This window comes from Chiloscyllium plagiosum, chromosome 45 (genome assembly GCF_004010195.1).
Source record: "Chiloscyllium plagiosum isolate BGI_BamShark_2017 chromosome 45, ASM401019v2, whole genome shotgun sequence".
In the NCBI taxonomy this organism is placed as follows: domain Eukaryota; kingdom Metazoa; phylum Chordata; class Chondrichthyes; order Orectolobiformes; family Hemiscylliidae; genus Chiloscyllium; species Chiloscyllium plagiosum.
The window spans coordinates 8,390,069-8,401,945 of NC_057754.1; the positions used below are offsets into that span (position 1 = coordinate 8,390,069).

The 11,877-nt window shown below is 45.1% G+C and overlaps 1 protein-coding gene across 1 annotated transcript in view; it reads right to left on the minus strand.

Annotated features, from left to right (window-relative positions):
• The window catches only part of LOC122544005 (zinc finger protein 721-like), a 49,739-nt gene that overhangs the window by 25,641 nt on the left and 12,221 nt on the right, over nt 1-11,877 (minus strand). The window contains exons 2-3 of the mRNA XM_043683018.1: nt 10,550-10,711; nt 6,043-6,133 (exon numbers count right to left, since the gene is read on the minus strand). Of these exons, the coding sequence (XP_043538953.1) occupies nt 6,043-6,133; nt 10,550-10,711 (253 nt within the window). The remainder of the gene's footprint in view (nt 1-6,042; nt 6,134-10,549; nt 10,712-11,877) is intronic.

Sequence of the window (11,877 nt, forward strand, 5' to 3'; positions counted from 1 at the left end):
GAAGAAGGGTTAAAAGAGTTGGTGGGGGGAAGACCGGGAGCCTCAGGCCGGAGCGGGGAGAGCCGGGAGCCTCAGGCCGGAGCGGGGAGAGCCGGGAGCCTCAGGCCGGAGCGGGGAGAGCTAGGAGTCTCAGAGTGGAGGGATAGAGCTAAGAGAGTTCGAGTCTGAGAGTACAGCAGTGGGTGTTATATTAGAGGGATATTGAGTGAGGTGCAGGAGAAATGAGCTGTGAGAAGGACAAGCGGTTGGGTTTTGATGCTAAGGTTTACTTGTAAATAAAAAACCTACCTTTTTACTGAGTTTTTAGGATCACAATCAGATAGTTGGCCACACTCATTATTCCAAAAACTATGGTTTGAAGTGATCTCACAGCTGATAGCTCTGAGGTGGAGTTGCCATACTGCATCAGAGCTCACAACTTCAATGTTTGTGTTCCAGCCTCACTTTGGGAAGGCCTGAGGTATGAAAATAAGAAAAAAAAGCCTGTTTTGGTGATAGCACAAAGATAAAGAGACATACAGTTCAAGATTTGTGCAAGAATTAGAGGGAATGCAAAGGAAGGATTTTTTTGTTGCGGCGAGTGGTAATATCCAGAACTCTTTCCCAAGAAGTTGGTGGAAGCTGCAATGATCTATAATTTAAGAACGCAATTGGAATGACACTCATGGGAAATAAACTTGTTTGGCTTTGGAAATACAACAGGGGCCTGAGACATACCTAACTGCTCTACACAGAGCTGGCATAGACTCGCTGTGGCTTCTTGCATGCTTAGTTTGTTCACCCTCTGAGTCTCGGTGTAGAAATATAGAAAATAAGAGCAGAGTAGGGCATTCAGCCCTTCAAGCCTGCGGAAACATTCAATATGATCATGGCTGATCATTCATCTCAGTGTTCTGTTCCCACATTCTCCTCATATCCTTTGATCTCAGAACTGTACCTATCTCAGTCCTGAAAACAATCAATGTTTCATCCTCAACTATGCCAAATAATTCTAACAGGCTCACGTCACCACTCGCTGGGTGACAGAATTTCTCCTCATCTCAGTCCTAAATGGCCTACATTTGAAGTCCGGGTATCGTTCAAGTAAATCTGCACTTCACATCCTCAAAGACTTGTGGGTGGGGGAGAGAAGGAACACTGTAGCTTTGGGGTGGGAGTGGGAATGTGGGGTTAGAGGTGTGAGTCAGTCAATCTGTGCAGCCTACCCTTCCAAGGTGGGGTGCCCAGACCTGAACAAAGTGCTTGTGGTGATTTTCCACACACTCCAATATCTGAACTATTTTCCCACAAACACAATGGACAAACCTTTTCCTTTCACAGTTGAAGCCCAATGATATTGAGGTCCTGGTGATTTGAGTGAGTTTGTTAGATCTTGATGTTGTTCGGAATCCAGCTGACGGTAAGATCCCAGACAAGTTAGATCCCAGAATGAAACCTGGCTTAATAGAGCATAAATTTTATGTTTTTAGTTGGTTACCATGATGGTTAGTCACTATTCACACACATTCACACGAAGCTGACAATGCACTTTTAAAACAAGAACATTACATAAAAGAGGGGGGAAAAAAAACTAATTTTACATATCTAAGTCAATTTTACAAAATCTTAGCATTCAATCTTTTTTCCCCCGATAACATTCTTTTCAGAGATCAATCCGGGAGAAATATCATTGCCGTTTTTTAGACATCTTCCCAGTCCGATGGCCTATATCCATTTTCAGTCTGATAGCTTCAAAATTTCTATACAACTTGGAGACTTCACAAACTGAAACCCTGTTGCTGTGATGAAAACTGTTCTGTTGGACTAAACACTTGATTCTTCTGAACTGAACTCAAGCTGAACTACCAGTGTTTTCTAATCATGTTTATTTCCGTATGTTATAAAATCAGCAGCGTAAATGTCTCAATCGCTAAGCAGGAAGCTTTCTTGGAAGTTATTTAGATCACATTTTCAAATTAATTTCTGTGCTCTAAATAAAGACCAACCTTCATAGAACTGAAAGCAAAACCCCAGCTGCTTTTTAAAATGCACATTTCCAAACTATAGTAATGGGTACTGTATCCCTTCATCACAATGTGATGTTTGGTTTGAGTTTCCCATCTGCAGTTACTCCCATTTAATTTACAAAAAAAAGCCAGTCCCGTCAGCACACAACAGAAATCCAAACAATTTCTTGTTTGAATTTGTTATGTCTAAAAACCTTTTCTTCACTCCTGTAAAGGGCATTATCAAAATGGTCCAGGACAGAAATTCTCCTCACCATTTCCTGACCAAGGATGGCCACAGCTTGTTGAACATTGCCTCCAGTGAAGGTAGAAGCCATTTATCACTGCCTTTCCTGATAAGAAGTACATCTGCTATTCCGCACTCTCTTATTCAGGGTCTAAGGTCTGGGTATTTATGAAGCATCCCACTGCCCTGGACATTGCCTCCATTTCAATGCATCCTCATTGCCTCCGCATGGAACAAACCGACCTCTTCCACTGCCATTTCTTGCACAGTGCACACATTCCAACTCACAATTTTGGGATAATTGCCTTATAAATGACTTATAAAACCGATCCAGTGCTCCTCATTAACTGAATTAACAAAATCCAAACATTTGATTAGATTCCCTACAGTGTGGAAACAGGCCCTTTGGCCCAACCAGTCCACACTGACCCTCCAAAGAGTAACCCATCCAGACCCACTTCCCTCTGACTAATGCACCTATCATGGGTGGCACGGTAGCACAGTGGTTAGCACTGCTGCCTCACTGCACCAGAGACCCAGGTTCAATTCCCACCTCAGGCAGCTGTCTGTGTGGAGTTTGCACATTCTCCCCATGTCTGCGTGAGTTTCCTCCGGGTGCTCCGGTTTCCTCCCACAGTCCAAAAAAAGGTAAATTGCCTGTAGTGTTAGGTGACAAAGTTCGAGTCAAAATCCATATTTAGGGGGCGGCACAGTGGTTAGTACTGCTGCCTCACAGTGTCAGAGACCTGGGTTCAATTCCAGCCTTGGGCGACTGTCTGTGTGGAGTTTGCACATACTCCCCGTGTCTGCGTGGGTTTTCTCCGGATGCTCCGGTTTCCTCCCACAGTCCAAAGATGTGCAGGTTAGGGTGAATTGGCCATGCTAAATTGCCCGTAGTGTTAGGTGAAGCAGTAAATGTAGGGGAATGGGTATGGGTGGGTTGCTCTTTGGAGGGTCAGTGTGAACTTGTTGGGCCGAAGGGCCGTGGGCAATTTAGCGTGGCCAATTCGCCTGACCTGCACACCTTTGGACTACTATTTCTTAACAGACACACATTTTGTCCAAGCTTTTTACCTTGTACTCATCAGAATCATTTACAAAATATCAATAAAGAGACAGATCCAACACTTCTACTAATATGAGGGGATAACATTGATTGATTGGCAAGTGGACTGTGGTAGTCATGTTGCCAGGTAGAATGCAATAATTAATGATGATTGACTGTGAACTGCAGGGAAAAAATGGCTGTCACCTATTTTGTTTAGTTGAAACAGGCACACAGCGCATGCCCATGTACTTTCTGCCTGCAAAGAACAGGACCTTGCTATGTTACCAGTCCTCACAAGTGCGTCCGACTGCAAGCCTAATTGACAATCCTAAATTTATTGTCAGTGTAAATCTTCTCACAGCTAGTATTATCCAGAAAACACTAAGTGCACATCTAATATTAGATAACGTCTTGTGAGTTTTGTAAGCATGCAGTGGTTGGGCATAGTCAGTGCCTAGTTTGTCACAAACAGTTGAAGAAATATGCCATTTAAGACAATTAGTCAATTTCTGGGACAAACTGGTGTTTCAGCAGGTTGAATTATTGAGTGAACATCTTCCCACACTCACAGCAGGTGAATGGGTTCTCCCCAGCGTGAGCACACTCGGTGCACTGGAAAAACTCACTGGTGAGCCGGAAAGATCTCCAGAATCTAGCCCCATAGCGATAGAACCTGATTGGTCTGGCTTTGAAAAGCTCTCCCTACTGTCTCCAGCTGTTTCAGTACAACTAAACATGCAGCTTGCTCAGCATTGTCTACTATAAAGATAACATCCATGCATGCACCCTACCATCTATCAGCCACGCCATACCGTGAAGTGAGCTACAGAAGCCAGAGTGGAGGTTTAAAAGTGAAGTGGAGCCAAATCTGAAACAATGAACATTCTCCAGGCTCACTGTCTACCCCTTCCAGCTTCCAACCTAAGCCACATCAACACAATAGTTAGATTCGCTCCTCTTGGAGAAGGATTTTCCCTGGCATGCGTGCAGTACAAATGTTGCCACTTGTTATCCAAGTCTTGTAGCAATTGGATAGACTGCTCGAGCGTCTGAAGAGTCATGAACTGTATTGAACATCGCACAATCATCAGCAAACATCCCCACTTCTGACCTGAAGATGGATGAGAATACCTCTGCTCTGACGTGCTGATATTTCCACCCCTCCATTCTAGAATTGAGATCATTTGGGTACCTCTTCACCTCCAGTGCCAGTCACAACTGGATGCAGTAGGATAGCAGAGCTTAGATGCTATCTAAGGTTCAGGGATCACTCAATCTTGTTTAGTGCACATTTCGGAAGAGATGTGATCGTACTGGAGAGGGTGCAGAGGAGACTTGCCAGGACGTTGCCTGGCTGGAGAGTTTCAGTTATACAGAGAGATTGGACAGATTGTGGTTGGTTTCACCACATAGAAGAGATTGAGAGGGGCGTAGACATGAAGGAATGTTTCCTCTTGATAGAGTAATCAATGACTATGGTGCATAGACTTAAGGTTCAGGCGAGATTTGAGGGAAAATGTTTTCACTCAGTGGCCTGTTAGTGTGGTAGAAGCAGAAATCTTCTTAACGTTAAGAAGTGTTTAGATGAACACTTGTGATGCAAAGCCATACAAGGCAATGGGCCAAGTGCTGGAAAATGGAATTAGAATGATTAGGTATTAGTTTTAAGCCAGCATGTACCCAATATGCTGACGGACCTTTTTATGTGCTGTGAACCTTTATGACTCTATGCTTTTGCAGTCTGGTATGCAAGTACTCCTGTGTGTTGCTACACCAGATTGGCACCTCAGGAGCTGGTCCTATCCTTGTTCTTTTAAAGGTGCAAAGACTGGGACATCCTGTCTCCAAATATTTACCACACTGAGAATTCTCTGGTGCAGGATTGGGACATCCTGTGTACAAATAAATTCCACCCTGTTCATACATAATCACACAATGACTCCAATCGCAACTCGCCCTGTTCACACTGAGACTCCCAGGGTGGAGAACTGAGAAATCCTGTCTCCAAACACATCCAATCCTGTTCGCGTAAGTGCTCCAGTCAAACGATTATTTGTAAGTGAAGGTACATCCACTGCAAGGGCAAGTGAGGAGAATGATGGGCCAGGTGCTGGCAGGTGGGACTAGATTGGGTTGGGATTTCTGGTCGGCATGGACGAGTTGGACCGAAGGGTCTGTTTCTGTGCTGTACATCACTATGACGCACCAGGAAAGCTGCACTACAGGGATTCTAAGGGTTAATTCAAATCACAAACACTATCACCAAATCAATAGACTCCAGCCAAAAGTCTGACTCTGTCCCTGAAGTGACTGTCCTCAAACAGACCGTACAACATTAAAAAGCCTTTCCCCATCTCTCAGAGCAAGTAAGAACTCACTTGTCCTACGCAAGCAGGTTTACCATCACAAAGATGTCTCAAATATAACTTGGCTCACAGCTCCAAGTATTAGAAATTAATTAATTTTAATTATACATCAAATAGGGGTCATTTAATTTCTCAAGTCCATGATCTGATACATCATTATTATTGGTGACTGAGGGCATACCAGGATGCCCATCAGCATTTGAATATGTGCCTCATCTGTGTCCAAACTAATTCAGCCCTGTGAAAGAACAACTTTCACAGATACAATCCATTATGCCCACAAGATTCATTGCAAACTGATTATTCCAACCCACTACCTGAAGGAATTAGATAGACCTGCTGTCCCACAGTAAAAAGAGGGGACAGGTATACCCTAGTACTGATACACTGGTTTACCTGGTGGATCGAAGCTTTCCCATTCTGAAGAAATGATGCAATCATGACAGATAAAATCTGTTGGAAACAGATCTTCACCAGATGGAGTTTTCTGAAAAAGATAGAGTTCATATTCCACAGGAGAAGTAATTCAGTAAAGCCTTATGCTAAACACAATCTCAACCACCCAGAGACCAGGGATGACTGAGCACTTCAATCACAATCAGAACAGCACTAAATAAAACCTGTCTTGGAAGGAGCTGATGATCTGCTCAGGGCCAATTAAGGACCATTGAATTCCCTCCCATTCAGTACCCGGTCATAGCCTCATGACATATCGACCAATCCAGAATGTGCCAAACATATTCCACCCTGTTCTCGCAAGCACTCAAGACAAATGGCTATTTATAAGATGAAGGTACATCAGCAGCAGGGGTGACTTGTTACTTGTCAGACTCATGACCAGAATACTCAACAAACCTCAGCAATCCTCCCTGCTACCAGCAACTGAAAAGATGTGAATTTTCACAGCCACAGCCTTTAGGGAGGACCACACCAATGTTACCCATTCAATGCTTTTTTGGGGGAGTGGCTTTGAAGTTAAAAACATTTTCAATTGAATTGGGAGGAAACAAATTTCATATTGACTATTGAGAAATGAAGAAAGAGAGCCCAGTATCTGCAGCTGTACAAAACCCCTGTTACAGTCTACTTGCAGTACTGCAAGCAGATCTGTGCACCATACTTAAGGTAGGACATATTCGACAGAGTACAACATAAGTTTACAAGAATTATAACTGGACTTCAGATATTATATTAGGAGGAGAAATTATACAGATTAGGCATGTTTTCTATAGAATTTAGAAGGTTAAGGAGGCGATCTGATTTAAGGCTTCAAGATATTAACTGGAAAAGACAGAGTAGATAAATTCTGTTCATTAGTTGGAGATTTTAGAACTAGAACTAGCCTGAGAATTAGGGTTAGGCCATTCAAGAGAGATGTGAGGAAGCACTTCTACACACAAAGGATGCAGAGATTTTGAACGCTCTTACAAAAAATGTAGTTGATGCGAGCTCAAGTTTTAAATCGGAGATAGATAATTTTTTTGTTCAGCTAAAGTATTAAGGGAATGGGGCAAGGCAGATATATGAAGTTAGGCCACAGATTAACCATGATCTCTTTACTTGGCAGAACAAGCTCAAGGGGCTGAATGGCCTACTCTTGTTCCTATGTTATCATTGAAATCAGTGCAAACTGTACAAAATAAAAAGGTCAGATGACATTCTAAAATGTCTGAATAATCAAGGAGCAAAAGAGCAAATTACAATAACCATCACTTGAGAAAAAGTGCTAGTTAAACTAACAGGGCTAAAGACTGATAAAACCCCTGGGCTTGACGGGATCCATCCTTGGCTATCAAAGGAAGTAGTTACAGAGATAGCAGGTGCAGTTTTCAAGTATTCTTAGATTCTGGAAAAGTCCCAGAGGTTTGGAAAACTGCCAACGTAACATGTTTATTTGAAAATGGAAGGAGACAGAAAGCAGGTATCTAAAGGCCAGTTAGCTTAATGTTTGTTAGTGGAAAAGGTTAGAGTCTATTATAAAGCATCTAACAACAGAGCATTCAGAATTACATAATACGATCAAGCAGAGTCAGCACGGCTTCATGAAAGAGAAATCATGCCAGAAAGGTTTGCTAGAATACCTTGAGGTGGAAACAAGCAAGCTAGGAAAAAGTGGAATGGATGTAATATATTTGGATTTCCAGAAGGCATTTGATCTGTTATATCACAGAATGAAATATTAAGTACTTTCAGAGAAGATTAGATTCCCTACAGAATGGAAACAGGCCTTTCAGCCCAACAATTCCACACCACGGTGGCACAGTGGTTAGCACTGCTGCCTCACAGCGCCAGAAACCTGGGTTCAATTCCCGCCTCAGGCGACTGACTGTGTGGAGTTTGCATGTTCTCCCCGTGTCTGCGTGGGTTTCCTCCGGGTGCTCCGGTTTCCTCCCACCATCCAAAGATGTGCAGGGTCAGGTGAATTGGCCATGCTAAATTGCCCGTAGTGTTAGGTAAGGGGTAAATGTAGGGGTATGGGTGGGTTTCGCTTCGGCGGGTCAGTGTGGACTTGTTGGGCCGAAGGGCCTGTTTCCACACTGTAATCTAATCTAATCTAAATCTAACCAACCCTCCGAACAGTAACCCACCCAGACCCACTCCCCTACCCAATATCCACCCCTGGACACTATGGGCAATTTAGCATGGCCAATTCACCTGACCTGCACATCTTTGGATTGTGGGAGGAAACCAGAGTAATCGGAGGAAACCCACGCAGACACGGGGAGGATGTGTAAACTTCACACAGACAGTTGCCGTGGCTGGAATCGAACCCAGGTCCCTGGTGCTGTGAGGCAGCAGTGCTAACCACTGGAAACCATGCCGAAAGTCAACAATGAGTCTCATTCATTTCATCTTGGGGCTCTTCCCCCCCGAAGGCACTTGATAAGGTGCCACATGTTAGGCTACTTAATAAGGTAAGAGCCCATCATGCTGGAGGTAGGATATTAGCAATAATTAACTAATAGATGACTCAGGATTGAGGAAAGGGGGTTACTTTCAGGATGGCGACCTGTAACTAGATGAGTGCTACCTACAAACTGGAGGAAGAACACTTTGTCTTCTGCCTCAGAAGCCTACAATCACATGGCCTCAACAGTGAATTCACCAGTTTCTAAACCTCCCCACCCCGTTCCAGATCTAACCCCTTCAACTCAGCACCAGACTCTTGACCTGACCTGTCTGTTGTCCTGTCCATCTATCCGCTCCATACTTGCCACACAATCACCTCTTACCTGCACTCACCTTTTGCCATCCCACTTACCTTTCCCCGACCCTTCCCCCTCTCATTTATTTCTCAGCCCCCTTTCTCAATCCTGATGAAGGGCTTATGTCCGAAATGTTGACCCTGCTGCTCCTCGGATGCTGCTTGACCTGCTGTGCTGTTTTTAGTACCACACTTTATCAACTCTGGCTCTGTGGCATCTGCAGTCCCCACAATGTCCTTCTACTAATGAAGTCTAGGATAAATTATTCTTTATTTGCTGCCCTCTCTGCCTGTCTTGCCACTTTCCATGATCTGTTCACATATTTATGCAGGTCCCTCTGCACTTGCATCTCTCTTAAAATTGTACCTCCTATTTTATACTGTCTTTCAATGTACTCTCTAAAAAAAATCACTTCACATTTCTCTGCATTGAAACTTTTGCCTGCACCCCAAATTTGTCAGTGGCCTTCTGCTGTTCTACACAGTTGTCACAGTTTATTATTCTTCCAAGTTTCATGCCGTCTGCAAGTTTTAAAATTGTCCCCTACACCCCAAGATCTAAATCATTAACATATATCAGGAAAAGCAAGAGTCCCAATACTGATGCCCTGGATATCTTCATCACAAACCCTCCTTCAGCCTGAAAAACATCTGTTGACCATTCTCTTCCTGTTGCTCAGTCAATTCTGGATCCACATAGCTACTGTCTCCTTTATTCTATGATCTATTGTGTTCCTCACAGGTCTGCTGCAAAGCACAATATTAAACAAATTCTGAAAATTCATGCACACCACATCAATAGTATTATCTTCATCAAGACTTTCTGTTACCACTTCAAAAGAAACAACAGCAAGTTAATTAAACCTGATTTCCCCTTTAGAAATCTCTTCCTAATTGACCCACATTTTTCCACATGCTTACAAATTCCAACCCAAATAGTTGTTTCTAGAAGCTTCTCTGCCACCAATGATTTCTGGGAGTATCTTTACAGCAGGATTATCCTTGTCCTTCTTTAAAAATGTTGTCAATTCCTGTCTTCTGGTACATCCCGAAAGACCAGGGAAAACTGAAATATTTGGGCCAGTGTTCCTGCAATTTCCAACCTCCCTCCCTTCAAAATCATCACATCAGCCCCTGGTCAACTTTAAGTGCCATCAATCTACCCAGAGTCATTTCGATCTCCTTGGCGCGACGAGCTCTCTTCCTCTGTCACCGTGACCTGGGCAGCATCCCCCTCTTTGGTAAAGACGGGTGCAAAGGTGTTCATTTAACACCCCCACGTGTCACTGATGGGTTCAGCTCCTCCTTTAGCCACTCGCTGGCTGTTGAAAGGGAGTTAAAAATCACACAACACCAGGTTATAGTCCAACAGGTTTAATTGGAAGCACTAGCTTTCAGTGCACTGCTCCTTCATCAGGTTACACAGTCACCTGAAGGAGCAGCGCTCTGAAAGTTACTGCTTCCAAATCAACCTGTTGCACTATAACATGGAGTTGCGATTTAAAACTTTTCCCACCCCAGTCCAACACCGGCCCCTCCACATTATGTTTAAAGGAATGTTATGGTGCGGGGGGACTGTAAGGCTGTGGCCAGGGCCTCTTGGTGGTAGATATAGCCGGTAAGGAGCGAAATGGTGGAAGGGGAGCGGCAGGACACGCTTGTGGACACCTCGGGAAGGCACGGAAACGGCAGACTGACCTGCAGGGGCCGGGTTTGCAGCTCTCAGCCTCTTCGCCGGGAACGGGGGCGGCTCGACCTCCGGCTGCACAGCCGCCATCTTGCCGCTGGGCCGGGACGGCGGGCGCATGCGCAGTCCCTGCTCGTGACGTCAGGCGATGCCTCCCCAGGGCTGGGAGAAAGCTGAACAAATGGCAATGATCAGCAGCTTTACACCCTGCCCAGCTCCTGCAGCTGATGTTGGCCCCTGTAGAAAATAGGAGCAGGAGGAGACTATTTCTCTCGTCCATCCAACTCATAGAATCCCTACTGTGTGGCAACAGGCCCTTTGGCCCTACAAGTCCACACCGACCCTCCAAAGCGTAACCCACCCAGACCCATTCCCCCATTACTCTACATTTACCCCTAACTAATGCATCTAACCTACACATCCCTGGACACTATGGGCATTTTAGCATGACCAATTCACCCAACCTGCACGTCTTTGGACTGTGGGAGGAAACCGGAGCACCCAGAGGGAACCCACACAGACACAGGGAGAAGGTGCAAACTCCACATGGCCAGTTGCCCAAGGCTGGAATTGAACCCTGGTGCTGTGAGGCAGCAGTGCTAATCACCAAGCCATCATGCCATCCAAACTATTTATTCTTTTCACCATACCTTTTCATAGAATACCTACAGTGTGGAAACTGGCCGTTTAGATTAGATTAGATTACTTACAGTGTGGAAACAGGCCCTTGGGCCCAACAAGTCCACACCGACCCACCGAAGCACAACCCACCCAGACCCGTTCCCCTACATTTACCCCTTCACCTAACACTACGGGCAATTTAACTTGGCCAATTCACCAAACCTGCACATTTTTGGACTGTGGGAGGAAACCAGAGCACCCGGAGGAAACCCATGCAGACATGGGGAGAACGTGCAAACTCCACACAGAGAGTCGCCTGAGGCGGGAATTAAACCCGGGTCTCTGGCGCTGTGAGGCAGCAGTGCTAACCACTGTGCCACCATGCCACCCATAAAATCCACACCGACCCTCCAAAGAGTAACCCACCCAGACCCATCCCCCTACCCTTATTACTCTAGATTTACCCCTGACTAATGCACCTAACCTACACATGCCTGAACACTATATGGGCAATTTTGCATAGCCAATTCACCTAACCTGCACATCTTTGGATTGTGGGAGGAACCCATGCAAACATAGGGAGAATGTGCAAACGACAGTCAGACAGTTGACCGTGGCCAGAATCGAACCCAGGACCCTGACCCCCGCCCGCCCCCAACCCCGTCCAACACCACCCCACAACCCCCTCCAACCCTATCCTGCGCCCCCGCCTGCCCCC